Source organism: Schistocerca americana, chromosome 8, assembly GCF_021461395.2.
Source record: "Schistocerca americana isolate TAMUIC-IGC-003095 chromosome 8, iqSchAmer2.1, whole genome shotgun sequence".
Taxonomy (NCBI): Eukaryota; Metazoa; Arthropoda; class Insecta; order Orthoptera; family Acrididae; genus Schistocerca; species Schistocerca americana.
Window position 1 is genome coordinate 103,463,992 of NC_060126.1, and position 18,268 is coordinate 103,482,259.

The window sequence follows — 18,268 nt, forward strand, 5'->3', positions numbered from 1 at the left end:
CATCGCAGGCAATCCTGTCTGTGATGCAGCGTCAAGGGCAACCGCAGCCATGCTCTCCGAGCTGACAGTCCGTGCTGCTGCAAACGTCGTCGAACTGTTCGTGCAGATGGTTGTTGTCTCGCAAACGTCCCCATCTGTTGACTCAAGGATCGAGACGTGTCTGCACGATCCGTTACACCCATGCGGATAAGATGCCTGTCATCTCGACTGCTAGTGATACGAGGCCGTTGGGATCCAGCACGGCGTTCCGTATTACCCTCCTGAACCCACCGATTCCACATTCTGCTAACAGTCATTGGATCTCGACCAACGCGAGCAGTAATGTCGTGATACGATAAACCGCAATCGCGATAGGCTAAATCCGGCTTTTATCAAAGTCGGAAACGTGATGGTACGCATTTCTCCTCCTTACACGAGGCATCACAACAACGTTTCAGCAGGCAACGCCGGTCAACTGCTGTTTGTGTATGAGAAATCGGTTGGAAACTCTCCTTATGTCAGCACGTTGTAGGTGTCGCCACCGGTGCTAACCTTGTGTGAATGCTTTTGAAAAGCTAATCATTTGCATATCACAGCATCTTCTTCCTGTCGGTTAAATTTCGCGCCTGTAGCACGTCATCTTCGTGGAGTAGCAATTTTATGGCCAGTAGTGTATTCTCTCTCATGTAACAGTATCATGGCACCGGTTTTCAACAGGACAGTGCTCGTCCACATATGTCACGTATCTATATAAACTGTATGTGCGACGCCGAGGTAGTCTTACAGCAAGCAAGACCTGCAGATTTGTCCCCGATCGACCATGTGTGGCAGCAACTCCGAAGTCAACTTGGTCCCAGTGACAGTGTCCATTGTATCAAAGACCAGTTACTTAAGTTGAGGACCAGCTTCCATGGGAGAAGACAGCGGTTTTGTGACACCAATCCAAACGAAATCAGTGTATGCATTCCACATAGAGGGGGTGGGTCTTTTTGATAAATGATATTATACTGCCAAGTTCTTTGTATATTTAACTCACTGAAATAAAATCACGTATCCTCTCTCCACGTCAAGATTCATTTCATTTCCTCCTTCCGTGCTGTGTGTTTAACGTGTTTTTTTGCCCCTCTCGGACTGTGTACAGTCTAAAGTAAGACGGAAAATTAACACTCTTAAAGAGTGTTGATTGTACGACCGAGAATGGGGTTAGTAGAAGTTGTTGATGTATCAGGTCCCAGTGAAAACGGGAGCGGGACTGGCTGATATGGTTCTAGCTGCCAGCATCATTGTACAACAGACAAAATGGGTATTGGAGAGAGTACTGCAAGGTTTTGTCTGCTCTTGCAACGCAGGTATTCATATTGCGGTTGCCACTTTCTGCGGTTGCTGTGAGTTTAATTACACTACTGGCCATTAAAATTGCTACACTACGAAGATGACGTGTTACACACGCGAAAATTAACCGACGGGAAGAAGGTGCTGTGATATGCAAATGGTTAGTTTTTCAGAGCATCCACACAAGGTTGGCGCCGGTGGCGACATCTACAACGTTCTGACATGAGGATTTCTCAGTCACAAACAGAAGTTGAGCGGCGTTGCCTGGTGAAACGTTGTTCTGATGCCTCGTGTAAGGAGGAGAAATGCGTACCATCATGTTTCCGACTTTGATAAAGGTCGGATTGTAGCCTATCGCGATTGCGGTTTATCGTATCGCGACATTGCTGCTCGCGTTGGTCGAGGTACAATGACTGTTAGCAGAATATGGAATCGGTGGGTTCAGGAGGGTAATACTGAACGCCGTGCTGGACCCCAACGGCCTCGTATCACTAGAAGTCGGGATGACAGGCATCTTATCCACACGGGTGTAACGGATCGTGCAGCCACGTCTCGATCCCTGAGTCAACAGATGGGGAGGTTTGCGAGACAACAACCATCTGCACGAACAGTTCGACGACGTTTGGAGCAGCACGGACTGTCAGTTCGGAGACCATGGCTGCGGTTACTCTTGACGCTGCTTCATAGACAGGAGCGCCTGCGTCGGTGTTCTCAACGACGAACCTGGGTGCACGAATGGTAAAACGTCATTTTTTCGGATGAATCCAGGTTCAGTTTACAGCGTCATGATGGTCGCATCCGTGTTTGGCGACATCGCGGTGAACGCACATTGGAACCGTGTATTCGTTATCGCGATACTGGCGTATCACCCGGCGCGATGCTATGGGGTGCCATTGGTTACACGTGTCGGTCACCTCTTGCTAGCATTGACGGCTCTTTGAACAGTGGACGTTATATTTCAGATGTGTTACGACCCGTGGCTCTACCCTTCATTCGATCCCTGCGAAACCCTACATTTCAACGGGCCTTTCTGAACACAGAAAATGTTCGACTACTGCCCTGGCCAGCACATTCTCCAGATCTCTCACCAACTGAAAACGTCTGGTCAATGGCGGCCGAGCAACTGGCTCGTCACAATACGCCAGTCACTACTCTCGATGAACTGTGGTATCGTGTTGAAGCTGTATGGGCAGCTGTACCTGTACACGCCATCCAAGCTCTGTTTGACTCAATGCCCAGGGGTATCAAGGCCGTTATTACCGCAAGAGTTGGATGTTATGAGTACTGATTTCTCAGGATCTATGCACCCAAATTGCGTGAAAATGTAATCACATGTCAGTTCTAGTATAATATATTTGTCCAATGAATACCCGTTTATCATCTGCATTTCTTCTTGGTGTAGTAGTTTTAATGGCCAGCAGTGTAGCTGCAATGAAACTTCCTGGCGGGTTATAACTGTGTGCCGGACCGGGAGTCGACCTGGAGAGCTTTGCCTTTCGCGGGCAAGTACTCTACCTTCCGAGCTACCCAGGCACGACTCAGACCCCTCCTCACAGTTCCACTTCTGCCACTACCTCATCGTGTACCTTCCAAACTTCACAGAAACCTGGGGCTGTGGCTAAGCCATGTCTCCACATGACCCTTTCTTCCAGGACTGCTAGTTCTGCAAGGTTCGCAGGAGAGCTTCTGTAAAGTTTGGAAGGTAGGAGACGCTGGCAGAATTGGAGCTGTGAGGATGGGGCGTGAGTCGTACTTGCGTAGCTCAGACGGTAGAGCAGTTGCCCGCGAAAGACAAAGGTCCCGAGCTGGAGTCTCGGTCCGGCATACAGTTTTCATCTGCCAGGAAGTTTCTAGGTACATGTTGTTTGTGTCAACAAAAAGTAAATATTTATTTCCGACTATTGGCTCCCATGAGCAGACAGAAGGAGCGACTGGGGGGGCCTTGCGTCGCACGTGGGCAGGAGCCGAGCGACTCAGAGTGGTGTATTGTCAAGCACTGCTACAGCTCGGCAGGGGAGCCCAGAGGGAGCTACGGCGGCGAGGCTGCGTCTTGTTCACACGCTGTTTGGGACGGAGTGCCTATGAAGCCGAATGCACTGGAGACTGGCCGGCGGGATAGAAAGTCATTGACTCAGCCACTCACCTGCTGAGGGAAGTCGTGTCCGTTTCGGGCGCTGGTGGGCCGACTGTCTTAAGAGAGTTTTGAAAAGGGCACTGTCTCATTAGATAGGCAAGTAGTGGTTTCTGACTCAAAGGATTGGCAAAACGGCAGACACTATTTGTTACAAAGCTGGTCACACTGCGAACAAAAGAACAAGTAATTGTTAGACGCTGAAGGCTGGTGAGGATCTTGCAGTGCGTATGTGTCTGAAAGCGCTCACAAAGGGACACTTCCTCAAACGAACGGGTTGCACGCTTTCTCATCCTAAGGGTGAAAGATCGCAGTAGGTATTACCTAAATGGGCTTCTGTTTGCGTATTAGTTAAGCGCCACTGAATATATCTTCGCCACTGAATCGGCCTGTCATGCGAAGAAACACGAAGACCCATTGTCGGTACTGCTCTCTTTGCTTGATGCCAATCACCCAAGCAGGTATTACAAAAGACAGTACAAACAGCGTTAGACTGGCCTTTCCCTTTTTGGTTTTAGTGAATTGTCTTACTAAATCAAAACATTAATAGCAGCGTCTATTAGTGAAATGTGAGCTTTAATGAATTTAATTAAATGACAAAATTAATTCCTGCTAATATAATAATTCAATAAAACATCAGTTTTTAAGAGAGATTAGTGCTAGTAATTATACCGAGTGAATCATCTAAAACTTATACCGCAAATATTGTGCGAATGGAAAGTGCTATTAATGTTCGGTTTTCACAGAACTGACTGGTAATCAGGGGCTCGTATTGTTAGCCAATAAACAGATTGTAGCAATGTTTAGAAAGTGTATTTTTTGTGCAAACATACACTTTTTTCAAATGTCACAGTGACTATTGACATTAAAAGGCTAAAAGTAGGCTAGTTAGAATGTCAGCGGTGTTCGTTGCGGGATTCTAGTGAGAGTCGTTTGCGACATATCGTATTTTGAAAAATTTCCACAGCGACACTTGTTTCTACCAATCAACTTGCCTAGTTTCTAGGCACGATGTTGTTACGTTTGCTTACAGTGTGCTTGTGTGTTTCTTGAGCGCAATGCGACTTCCTGGTCAGTTAATGTGAGGCAGTCCAAGCAGTGGGTCTTGAGTGGACGATAACATTTACCAATGCAAAAAATAAATAAATAAATAAAATAAAAAAATAAAAAAAAAATAAAACGACATGCTCACGGTGTACGAAGAGTGTAAAAGAATGCAGTCCGTTCTCAAGATATCTCAATAGACTTCAACCATTTCAGCAATTATTTATCAACCTCTTCAACGAGTTACGTGAAAGTGGCTGTGTAACATCTAGGCAGCGTAACAGAAGGAAACAAGTGGCGCCAGAAGAGCGGGAAAGTAATGTTCTTGCAATTGTTGCAGTTGGTCCGCATGTTAGCTTCTGCGCAATTTCACGAAGAAGAGGAATGAGTCACGCAAGTGTCTTACGCATTTTCCATCGGCATAGGTTAAATTCCTATCACATTTTTCTCCGTCGAGAGCTGAATAGAAACGATCATGAGAATTTATTTAAAGTCAGTACAGCCATTAGACTGTTTTTATTTGCAGTGTTACATTTACACGATCATGATTTCAGCTTCAAAGTGCCATTATCAAGTGTTTTCTGGAAGTATATTAGACAATAACAGTGAGATACATAACAAGTGATATAACCATAAGAATCCATATTTATAATGCTTACTTACAATGTTATACAGTGCCTAAGATGGCGTACTGTCATATTTAAAATACACTATTAAACACATTGTATGGTGATACGTACATCATAAATATCGCCTCAAACCTCACTGGTTAATTAATGAGTGAGTAGAATACGTAATTGCACTGTATTATATTAATTCTGAATTGAGTCAAAATTTCACAACTCAGAGTTGGCCATGTGTTAATCTCACGTACAAAGTTGTATATTTACCTACTAAAATGCATTTTAAACAACGTCAATGAGTAGCTGGACTGTTATATTGATGGATGCAGCGAATATTATCGCAAGGTTTGTTACTGTTTATGTTTATGAGCAGACAACTTTATTGTATACTAAGATAAACAGCTACTGCCAAGATGTAACAACTACCAAAGAAAATAAATTGTTCCTAACCTTTCCTATCCTACTGGACACTGTTTCCAAAGATTAAAAGAAAAAGTCACCTGCTTGTAACAGGAATATCTTTGACCAAGACAATTTGATACTTAGCCAACTGTCATTCAGTCAACATGGTATACTCAGTGATAAAACAAAGCAGTAGGTTTTTACCAGAAATATTGAACCTTAGACAATGTGTCTAATGATATATTTTAAATATGACAGTATGCCATCTTAGGCACTGTATAACATTGTAAGTAAGCATTATAAATATGGATTCTTATGGTTATATGACTTGTTATGTATTTCAGTGTTATTGTCTAATATGCTTTCAGAAAACACTTGAAAATGGCACTTTGAAGCTGAAATCATGATCGTGTAAATGTAACACTGCAAATAAAAACAGTCTAATGGCTGTACTGACTTTAAAGAAATACATAATGACTGTGGCCCCACATTATGACAAAATTATTTGATTATGAGAATCGTGTTAACTTGTGTACATGGGCATTTTCCACGGATGCTAGAAGACGTTCCACAGCAGACTAGGAAGAATCTTTGGTACCAACATGATGGCTGTCCAAAACATAGTGTACGAAGTACTGAAGCATGTTTCCACGAATTCTTTCGAAATCGTTGGATTGGACGCAGAGGATCTGTACCTTGACCGGCCCGTTTCCTAGATCTGACGTCTGTAGATATTTTCCTGTGGGAAAGCTGAAAAATGCTGCCTACAAAGACATATCAGCTGCACCCTATGATATGCAACAACGTGTAACTGCAGCTCTCTCGGCAATTTCTGCTGAAACGCTAGCACTTGCGCAGAAGTCGTTCCATACCAGAGTGGAAGCGCATATTTCCGCTGCCGGTGAAAATTTTCAACACTACCTGTGATGGTCAATAATTGTCCCGTTACTGATCAGGGCCACATAACTAGTGTATGCGCACTTGTGTTGTTCTTTAGCGTGTGCTATCACAGGTATTATAGAAGTGTCGGAGTGTGAACTTTTCGAAATACGGTATCTCGTAAACGACTCGCACTAGAGGCCTGCAACAGATACCCCTGACATTCTAATTTAATCAAAGATTAGTTTTTTAACGTCAATAGGCACTGTTCCATTTAAAAAATGTATGTTTGCATAAAAATACACTTTCGAAGTATTATTACAACCGGTTGCTTGGTTAAAAATACGAGCTCCTCGACTACCAATACGTTCTGTGAAAACTGCACATCAATAGCACTTCCCATTTCCGCAATATTTGCGGTGCCACTTTAGGTGTTCAGCCAATATAGTATTTAGTCATAAAAATCAGGATTTAAGGGGCTCCGGAACGCCCTATACTTGCAATGTTAAAATAACGCTTATAAATTACATCTTTCCTCACAAAGTATTTGAGGTACGAAGTTGAACTTTTTACAGATTATTTATTGGAATATGGGCTACAACTTAACACAGGGATTTTACAAAATTTTAGTTCAGTTATTAAAGATGATTTTTTTTTCAATTGTAATGAAAATTCACAACATTTTCTTGCAATTTTTTATTTATATATTCAAAAATATACAGTTTTTTGGAAAAAGGCTGTGTTAAATTATGCAGAAGGTACTGTGTAACATTTACTGAAAGTTTGAAACAAATATGTTTGGAAGATCCTTAGAAAACATGTAATTAGTATGAGAAAATAAAAGTTTTGGGAATCGAGCGACAAAGATTGGATTAAGTTTTTAGTGCATTCCAGGTCCATAGGATGGATTATCTTCATCCTCTGCAAACTCCTCCTCCAGCTTCCTCTTGTTCCTCCTCCTGTTTACTCTTGCTTGTATTTCTAGACTCTTTACAGCCCTGTCTGCAGCCAGAAGGCGTTCCTTGTCTAAAGCAAGCATCGCTCGTTGTTGTGTTCGTAGATTTTGCTACCATTTTCTTCAGTTGCAGTTACTGCAACACTGTTCCAAAAGGTGGTTATGTATGAACACTTATCACATTTCAGTTGTATTTCACTAGCAAGTCCTACATGCTTTATTATGGAGAGTTCCAGACCAACTTCACTACAATGAATACATCTTACACAGTTTGAAAAAATTCCTTTGAGATCCGACATATCAAATATTTCATTCACATCCGATTCGCCCATAAAACATTCATAGTTTTCACTCATTGAACCAAGCTTCTTCTGTGAAGTATTTTCTTTCCCACTTTGACTGCTATGGGCAGGTGTACTTGAGAGGTTAGGTTCACTCACTTGGTTATCGTCTTTATTGTTTACAGTAATAACACATACCTTTGGCTTTCCAACATTTCTCCTTTTCTTAAAAGCCTTCAAAGGATTTCTAATAACTTTACTTTTACTCATTATTATACTTCAACAAAACAGAGACTCAAGAAACAGAATTAATTACGAATATTTTCGAGATAACGACAGAGTAAATAAACATGAAACAATCGACAATCACACCAGCGATATATATTGAACCATCACAGGTTAGCCACAACACATACTTTATCTCACATCACTAAAATGTACCTGATGAACAAGGACGTTAATAATATCACTATTTGACAGCAGTTTAACAGCGCCACAGTGAGTCACGCCCATGTAGAACACATTTCAAAAAAAATTTAAAAATAGTTGTAGTCTTCGGAATTGAATAAATTATATGTCTATTAAAAGGTAATAGTCTGCAGATTCAGAAAACGCAAAAAAGTAAAAATTGAACTCTTCATGATTTTGAGCCTTTCCGGAGCCCCTTAAGTGCAATTTAAAACGTAACTTTTGTTGACTTATAGTTGTTATGGTCGACCAGTAGTGAACTTGGGGCGTGTAAACGAAAGGGTCGAGACGTATCGGTTTTAAAAGCAGCAGTGTTTTCTGAACTGTAACAATTTCCGAACTTTGCTTCTTATCGAGAGTATAACGTGGTTTAGGTGATTTCAGTGTGGGTGGACTGTTGCAGCTGTGGGCGTTCGCTGAGTTTATCTCGGATTGGAATATTTACGCTGCCAGTAGCGGTGAATGCGAGTAGTAAAGTTGTGTTGGGAAATGTGTCAGACTGAGAAAGAGAACAGTTTTTTACAAATTGTGAGCGAGACTTTAAATCTGTACGGTAAATTGGCTGCTACTGAAGTGACAGAGGTAGTTCGTGTCATTGATAAATTATTGTTAATAAAATATTTGAACAAGTTTTTTGTATTTCATAGTTCCATTGGTGAAATCCAATTCCAGGTACATAACTTTAATTAGAACACAGCTAGCAGGCCAGCTAGGAAATTATAAATGATCACACTTGACTGTCCAAATTTCAGGTCAAATGTAATTGTATATTTAGGTTTTCCTCCCTAGAAAGAGTTGTAGCTTTAAATTGGGAATCAAAGTTCGCACTCCTCCACCTTGTGTATAATTGTGAGTTTTGGGACTCCGTATACATTTATTGCCATTACTACATTGAAACTAAGATTTCATGATCTCGTTCACTTCTAAGGTGGACTTGCAGTGGGTTACACAGCTGATTAAATTAGGAAACTTTATGTAAATTTTATTTACGTATCACGACGTCAGCCATTCTCAGCTATTACATACTATTGCTGCACAAGAATACCCTGCTGGAGAGCCGCGCGGGGTAGCCGCGCGGTCTTGGGCGCCTTGACACGGTCCGCACGGTCTAGGGCGCCTTGACACGGTCCGCACGGCTGCCCCCGTCAAAGGTTCGAGTCCTCCCTTTGACATCGATGTGTGTGTGTTGCCATTAGCATAAGTTAGTTTAAGTAGTGTGTAAGCTTAGGGACCGATAACCTCAGCAGTTTGGTCCCATAAGATCTTACCACAAACTTCCTTTTTCCTGGTAGAGACTATGAATCACTTGCACGAGGGTAAATATTGATACCAAAGTAAGCTGTAATTATGTAGTTGAAAGCGCTTGTATGGAGAAAATCTTTGTGTTATGTTTTCAACCACGGTTAAAATTAAGCAGTTAATATATGCTCCAGTCAATACTTTCGTTAAAATTCCATATTGATCTTAAGTATGCGTTCCTCCTTATGTTCTTCGTAGAACGAAATCTCCCAGGCATTATGTGTGTTCTAAGAAATGTATGATTGAAACTTGCCCGGGAAAGGCAAAGGTCCCAAGTTAGAGTCTCGGTCCGGCACACAGTTTTAATCTGCCAGGAAGTTTCATATCGGCGCCCACTCCGCTGCAGAGTGAAAATCTCATTCTGGAAACATCCTCCAGGCTGTGGCTAAGCCATGTCTCTGCAATATCCTTTCTTCCAGGAGTGTTAGTTCTACAAGGTTGGCAGGAGAGCTTCTGTGAAGTTTGGAATGTAGGAGACGATATACTGGCAGAAGTAAAGCTGTGAGGACGGGGCGTGAGTCGTGCTTCGGTAGCTCAGTTGGTAGAGCACTTGCCCGCGAAAGGCAAAGGTCCTGAGTTCGAGTCTCGGTCCGGCACACAGTTTTGATCTGCCAGGAAGTTTCATATCAGCGCACACTCCGCTGCAGAGTGAAAATCTCATTCTGGAAATGTATGATTGCTTTCAGGAACGATTCAGTACTGTTATAGGACTGAACAACGAGGTTTCGCAGCTGGAAAGTGAGCTCAGCGCGGCGACCGACGAGGCCCTCCGCTGGGAGAGAATCGTTTGTCAGGTGAAGTGCACGGCCAAGGCGACGTCTGCCGAGCTCACCCAGGTACGACACGCAGCGTAGCAACGTACACAACACAAACGTTTCTGATCTTTATTTTAGTTAGCATTCATGTAGAAATCTGTTTTTGAACATTATGTGCCTTAGATAGCAGCGTTACGTGTCATTGTTAACTGGAGGGCTAGCATCACTCCAGGAAACCTGGCGCAAAGTTTTCTACATCAATCCTGGTGGACGCCAAAAGAGCGATCAAGCGAATCCATGGTCTTTAGAAAAAAATAAACGCCAGTCCGTCTACGGAGAAAAGTGAATGAACTGTTTCGTAGAATTATAGGCATAATCACAGGACACGGTTTTAATCGTTGCTGTATTTGGACATAAACTGCTCATCTTCAGAACCTGGATGAAGTAACAAAAGTCGACATCAAGCTTTTGAAAACCTTAAAATTTTACCGTTTCTGCATACGATTGACATAAACATAACTAAAAATAAAATACTGCTGGTATCCCCAAACCTAGGGTAGCATAGGAAGAACAGAGGGTCCAGAACATGCGTTGTCATATGAAACCTGTATTAATATGGAATGGATGAGGAATTATTCGCTCCTAATAGTTATAGTGAAGAAAACTGAAAATTATTTGAAGATTAGAAAAAAATAATAAAAATAAAATAGTAAATTAAAATGTAATGTTTTCAAAACTCTATTTTTTAACTTCCTATATTTTCTTAATATTTAAATATTTATCGAGTTCGGTATTGACGTATAGAGGAAGCGCGGCACTATCGCAGGGAATAGGGAAAGTGAGACATCATTTGATTTGGTATGGAAATGCATTCGTGGATGCGGTACTGACTAACACTATGAAAGCACAATTGGACCTGCGTACGCGCCATCTATTGTTGAGAACGGTATGCTAGTTGTTACAATCTCCGGCTTCTACTTTTGAATTGGACTTGCAACGAGAAAAATCAAATGAACTTATTTACCGAAGAGACAGACGGAGTGAAAGAGTCTAGTGTGAAGAAGTAAAACGTTTCTACCACTTGAGTAAATCAAAACTTATCAAATACTCATTAACAGCCAAAGCATTAAACTTTTCATGTAATGTAGAAAATAATTGCCCTCTAATTTTTGAGTCGTGGTTAGTCTCAGGACCACAGAAGCGTTAGTGCTTGCACTGCCACATAGCGTTGGCGTAATTATAGCAAGAGGCAATCGCAGTTAGGAGCATTTTAAGATTTTATCTACGTAAACAAGGTCACTGACGCACCCCGGGGCAATGGCTTTTGAGACGGAACTACTTAAGAAAAGGAACCGTGGCACTGCTATGCAGATGAAGACAATCTGTGTCAGTATCCTGGGTTAGATCGAAACCTCCTGGCGTGAGACGGCACGACATGTTCGGATGCCCCCTTGGTGATCTTCGAGACGAGAATGTCATAGGCAGGCATTAGATTACATTTTATCCATTCTCTCTCTCTTATTGTATCAATAACAGAAATCTAACACTACACTGGGGTGACAAAAGTCGTGGGATAGCGACATGCACGTATACAGACGGCGCTAGTATCGCGTGCACAAGGCATAATAGGGCAGCGCATTAGCGGAGTTGTCATTTGGATTCAGGTTTCATGTGAAAATGTTTCCTACGGGATTATGACCGTAAGACGAGAATTACACTTTGCTCGCTGAATGGTATATGGAGCTACACACATGGGACGTTACATTTCGGAAAATCATTAGGGTATTCAATTTTCCGATATCAGCAGTGTCAAGAGACTGCCGAGAATCCCAAATTTCAGGCATTACCTGTCACCACGGACAACAGGTGACCGCGGCCTTCACTTGGCGACCGATGAAACCTTCCCGTCTCCTCTATATCTCTTTTGTTACGCAACCTTCCCTTCTACAATACCCTATGAAACCTTCCCTTAGGATTTCTATCTCCTGCTTAATAATAAATGAAATCTTCCCTTTGAAATTAATTCTCTTTCTCAATCTTCGCATTCAAATTTAAATGCTGCTTATTAAAAGTGATTTTCTGATTATTTCGGCGAAACATAGGATGTGTCGTCGTCGTGGCCCTCAGTCGTTACCTGCAATAACCCAACACTGTTCCTCACCTTTTTCACTGTTACTGGATCGCCATCTGACTGCTACATGGAACTGCGACATGAATATACTCACTCTGTTTTACTATACTCTATTAGCTGCTGGTGGTCTGTCATAATAAGTGGCTGTATTTATTACCAAAGCTGACGTTATTCTATAATAGCAAAGCTGACGTTATTCTTTAATTTGACTGAAGTTACGTAATTCATAGTTAAACTTTTTCTTGACAACATTAAAATTTTGCAAAGTTTTACGTTGATGTTTTTGGGGATGGATTATAATCAGTAATGCAATAATGCTGGCAAGTATTAATTATATTCTGAATGAAATGATTTTACAAACGTTCAAATGGGTCATACTTCTTACAATAATCTTACAACTAGCATTGCGCAAACATACCTTCAGTAGTCTTGAGTTTCTCAAAAAAATAATTCAATAATATTAGTTCCTCTTATGATAATAGTTAGCTGATGTCTCTGTACATCCGTTTATAATCTCTTGTAAATCATAGCTGGTAGCTGGCAGGCACACCGCTCCTCTCAACCTCTCGCTTCAGACCTGCTACCGACTCACTTCACATTTCGCTTACTACTGATTTCCTTGGAACGCTTAAGTGCGGTCTCTCCCGCCAGCAATGCTTTCTGGTGCAGACAATCCCTGCTACCATTACAAAATGTATCAATGCACGGTCTTTCCCGCTATTTTCTTGAAATGTATCCATACACGGTCTCTCTCGCCCTTTTTAAAATTATATCAATGTGGGGTCTCTCCTGCCAACAATAGTTTGATGCAGACATTCCCTGCTACCACGATTGTTTCCAACATGACAAATATTAATTATTCCTACTTAATCCTATTAATAAAATATAAACATCTTTCATAAATTGTGGTTTGACAATAGGCAATAGAAATATACACGTCTTTCACCGAGAACAGTACAATTTGTTTGAGTTGTAAGTGCTAACAGACAAGCAGCACTGCGTGAAATAACAGCAGGAATCAATGTGGGGCTTGTGACGAAGGTATCTGTCAGGATAGTGCCGCAAGTTTTCTGTTAATGTGCTGTGGCAGCAGACGACCTACGCGAGTGCCTTTGCTAACAGCACGACATCGCCTGCAGTGCCTCTTCTGGGCTCGTGACCACATCGGTTGGACCCTAGAGTGCAGGGAAACAGTGGCCCGGTCAGATGAGTTCCGATTTCAGTCGGTAAGGCTCATAATACGGTTCGAGTGTGGCGCAGACTCCACGAACCCATGCATTCAAGTTTTCAATAAAGCACTGTGCAAGCTGGTGGTGGCTCCGTAGTGTTTTGGGCTATGTTTACGTGGATCATTGACTGGCTACTTGGAGGCCAATGAAGCCATGCAGGGACTTCATGTCCCAAAACAACGATCGAATTTTTATGGATAATAATGCACCATGTCACGGGGCTACAGTTATTCTCAATTAGTTTGAAGAACATCCTGGATAATTCGAAGGAATGATTTGGCCACCCAGATCGCCCGATATGACTTCCATCAAGCATTCCTGGGACATAATCGAGAGGTCAGTTCGTGCACAAAATACTGCATGCAGCACTTTCGGAATTTTGGTCGGCTATAGAGGCAACGTGGCTCAATATTTCTGCAAGAAACTTACAACGATTTATTGAGTCCATGCCACGTCGATTTGCTGCACTACGCCTTGCAAAGGAGATCCGACATGATATTAAGAGATATGCCACGACTTTTGTCAACTCGGTGTATACTCTACATGCACTCGACCGCCATCTACTTGAAGCAGTTAAACTTAAGACTTAACACTCAATTTTATACCGAGAAAGGTAAAGCAGTTATTATGGCACAGGTATAGCAATCGATACTAGCGTGGTTAAAATCATTATTCCGCCAGCCATACCGAGGCTTTCCATTTTTTCCCTAAGTCGATTACGGCAAATGAGGTGTTCCTTCTCTAATGACGTCATAGTGTATGGGAAGTTAAAGACTATTCAGTTGTTTATGTTCATAAACGAACTTTTGTCAAAGGAAGACAGCATTTGAGAACGTGACTGTGATGTTATACAGAGTATACAATATGTAGTGCATACAGCAGCAACAGCGACCATTGGGTTTTGTTTTACTTTATTGAGAGAGCACCGTTACCTGTTTTTATCTTCACACTGTTTATATGCTGTTATCAGAAAACGGAAGTAGAGTCATCATTTCATTCTCCAGTCAACCCTCGTTGCCAGGCCATAAAGCCCACGTAAATACTCGTCGGGCGGAATGATACAAAGAAATGCTTTATGTCAGAACACATGACAGGTAATACAAAGTAGGGTGGCAAAGATGCCGCCCTCTCCCCTAGGCCACACCGGAACTGCGGGGTTCAGCCGTAGGTCGTCTCAGCACTGAGCGCCTGCAGCATAGGCAACCCAAATGACACTACTGCACTGCGTGGAGCTTCTTTGCCCCGTGAGAACTGGTACAGAACACACAGGCGACCTTTATCTTCAACTAGACACTCCGAGTACTCATCGCTCCTTAACTATCACAGATGTGGTGTCCCGTATGATAAGATAAAATGCAAAGTGAGTAAGTTGAAAACTTTGTATTCATTCCATTGCATGAAGTACTACTCCCATTTGCCTCATTTCTTAATGTACAATAACGAAGTTGGTTTTACAAATACACAGATGGGCAACTGATGAATGACACTTCCACAGAGTGATTGATGACCGAAATCGGTCGTAATAAATTACTGCCAATATAGATAGTGTGATGAATGTTTAATTGAAACTTCCTGGCAGATTAAAACTGTGTGCCCGACCGAGACTCGAACTCGGGACCTTTGCCTTTCGCGGGCAAGTGCTCTACCATCTGAGCTACCGAAGCACGACTCAAGGCCGGTACTCACAACTTTACTTCTGCCAGTATCTCTCGCCTACCTTCCAAACTTTACAGAAGCTCTTCTGCGAACCTTGCAGAACTAGCACTCCTGAAAGAAAGTATACTGTGGAGACATGGCTTTGGAGGGTAGGAGACGAGATACTGGCAGAAATAAAGTTGTGAGTACCGGGTGTGACTCGTGCTTCGGTAGCTCAGATGGTAGAGCACTTGCCCGCGAAAGGCAAAGGTCCCGAGTTCGAGTCTCGGTCGGGCACACAGTTTTAATCTGCCAGGAAGTTTCATATCAGCGCACACTCCGCTGCAGAGTGAAAATCTCATTCTGGAATGTTTAATTGTTTAACAGCTGTTCACAACCACATAGTAAAGACGTTAAGCACGGTTTAGTTTGGTTGTTTAAGTGTTGTTTCTAGTGACAATAAATAGGGTGTTCGTTGTCAAATCTCTCCATATTTATTAAAGTTATGGTACCTTCTCTTTCTTTCAGGTTAAAAGTGCTTGCTGGAACCTACATCAGCTCATGTCCAAGCGGAAGTGGAAATGCTTGCAGACAACGCACGACGAAAAAGACTGGGAAGGGCAGCTTGTGGATATTAAAGCCATAATTAAAATCACCAGGCAGATTCTTGCAGAAGCACGAAAACTTGTTGAGGAGGAACAAAATACCATGGTCGCTGTTGTTGATGAGCCCTTGCGCGGAGAGGAAACTGACGAGTGACAGAGTTGCATCATGGACGCGAACCTCTGCTTGCCTTCATTTACTCTGCTCTGTATTGTACCATGTATCAAGGAAGTTTACATTCTTAATCCATTCAGGGATGGGCCGTGGGAAGAACTACCGTTTATCTATGCTCAGCGTGAACTGATATTAATCTAATTTTATATTCATAGTATTCAGGGTGAGGGATATTCCTAGATTCGTATTTAAAAACAGATATGAAAATTTTCTACGTAGATTTTAATGATTCTGTGTAGGAGAATTTTTTTTAGAAACTTGTAGCTTATTATCGCAGAAATGTTGCATACTTACTACTGTTACTAAACTACATACTGGTTTTTGATGTATAAACTCATCTGAAAATGCAGCCACATTTTAATAAATATCAGTTAAGATAATGTTCTGTAAAATGATTCATCCCCCAACATTAATATATATCGTGCAAAGTGACCCACGGAACTAACTGTCTATAGGACTTCCTTATTGAGTTTGCCAATGACAACTAATGGTCATAATGTCTACAGGTAGCGCTAAAGACTTGCTTTAGGATGAAGCAGGGTAGGTACAATAGCCAGGTTCCTTATAATATGCCATGGCGGTCACCTGCAAATTACCGGACTATAATTAATAATTTGGAATCCACATTCTTAAGAGCCACATTAACATAATCATTTTCATTATTTTTATTGTTCAATGTATTTATTACTCACTTAGTGACATAAATATTGCTCGTGTGTTAATATTACGGCGTTTCTTCTGAATAAAAAAGGAAAATAACGTACCTGGAATACAAGACCTTGAGTAATTAGAAGATTTTATTTCTAGGGATAAACTGATGATGTACGTGTGCTTGGTAGCCAGTGTTATAAATGACACTAGCAAAATGCTTTACACGCTGAGTAAATTGATATTGCTCGTGCTGTGTATTTGAGAACAGTGCTGTTGGAATGTTTTATTTTCCTAATGAGAGGTGATAGGAGCACGGAACAAACGACTTCACCCAGCAGGTAGAAGAGCCAGTCCATGGCCCTCATCGCCCATAGCACAGGATCAGTACAACTCCGATCTGCGCAAACCATCAAAAAACTTCCGAAAGTAAGTGCTTCCAATTACTTACTACCTTAACCTTCGAACATATTTCTTTGGCACAATGGAGATCAAGGACGTGGAACATCTCATTCTGCGAATGACATGCTACACCTCAATATTAAACGTTTTAAAGCTGACCATACAGAAATAAAATATCCGTCACATATTCAAAATACACAGAAAAAATAACAGTCCAAATGATCATATCATCCAAAACCAAACAGGCATGTAAACACGCAGAACACCGACCAACAAAACAGTTAATATCTACATTATCAGAAACATTCAGAGGGACCTAACTAAAATTAATCAAGTGGTTGTAGCCAATAGACGCACTGGCACAGTTACCGATAGCTCACTGTGAAAAAGCAAAACTAATACGAAGTTAACCATTCCATTAAATTCAAAAAAATGCTCATCACCCCCTGATTACCATATGTAGAGAAACTATCCCACAAAACTGTAAATACACTCATGCTCATAAATTAAGGATAATGCTGATACATGGTAAAACATCGCTCTGGTGGGTGGTTTGCGGGTTTAAATCACCTCAGGGTATGACCATGCGGTGAATTTGACCTGCGGTCGTCGCACGGTGGCGCTGGCAGCAGTCCACATATGCAGAGGTGTGTTGGTGCATGTCAGAGTACGGTGCAGCGAGTAAGTGTGCAGACGTTTTCAGACGTGCTAATGGTGACTGTGTGTTGAAAATGGCTCAAAGAACACATATTGATGATGTTATGAGGGCGACTGGAGACTGGTCAAACCCAGCAGGTCGTAGCACGGGCCCTCCGTGTGCCACAAAGTGTGATCTCAAGATCATGGCGACGATTCCAGCAGACAAGAAACATGTCCAGGCGCTACAGTATGGGACGTCCACAGTGTACAGCATCTCAAGAAGACCGATATCTCACTATCAGTGCCCGCAGACGGCCACGGAGTGCTGCAGGTAGCCTTACTCGGGATCTTACCGCAGCCTCTGGAACAGTTGTCTCCAGACACACAATCTACAGAGGACTGAACAGACATCGTTTATTCTCCCGGAGACCTGCAAGGTGCATTTCACTGCCCCCTGGTCACAGGAGAGCCCGTAAAGCATAGTGTCAAGAACACAGTACATGGTCATTGGAGCAGTGGTCCCAGGTTATGTTCTCGGACGAGTCCAGGTATACTCTGAACAGGGATTCTCGTCAAGTTTTCATCTGGCGTGAGCCAGGAACTCGATACTAACCCCTTAATGTCCTTGAAAGGGACCTGTGCGGAGGTCGTGGTTTGAT

At 42.2% G+C, this 18,268-nt stretch overlaps 1 protein-coding gene across 1 annotated transcript in view; it reads left to right on the forward strand.

Annotated features, from left to right (window-relative positions):
* The window catches only part of LOC124545261 (coiled-coil domain-containing protein 42), a 53,060-nt gene extending 36,795 nt beyond the window's left edge, over positions 1–16,265 (forward strand). Inside the window, exons 6-7 of the mRNA XM_047124138.1 lie at positions 10,080–10,229; positions 15,672–16,265. Coding sequence (XP_046980094.1) covers positions 10,080–10,229; positions 15,672–15,902 — 381 coding nt within the window. The 3' untranslated portion in view covers positions 15,903–16,265. The remainder of the gene's footprint in view (positions 1–10,079; positions 10,230–15,671) is intronic.
* The last annotated feature ends 2,003 nt before the right edge of the window (positions 16,266–18,268 follow it).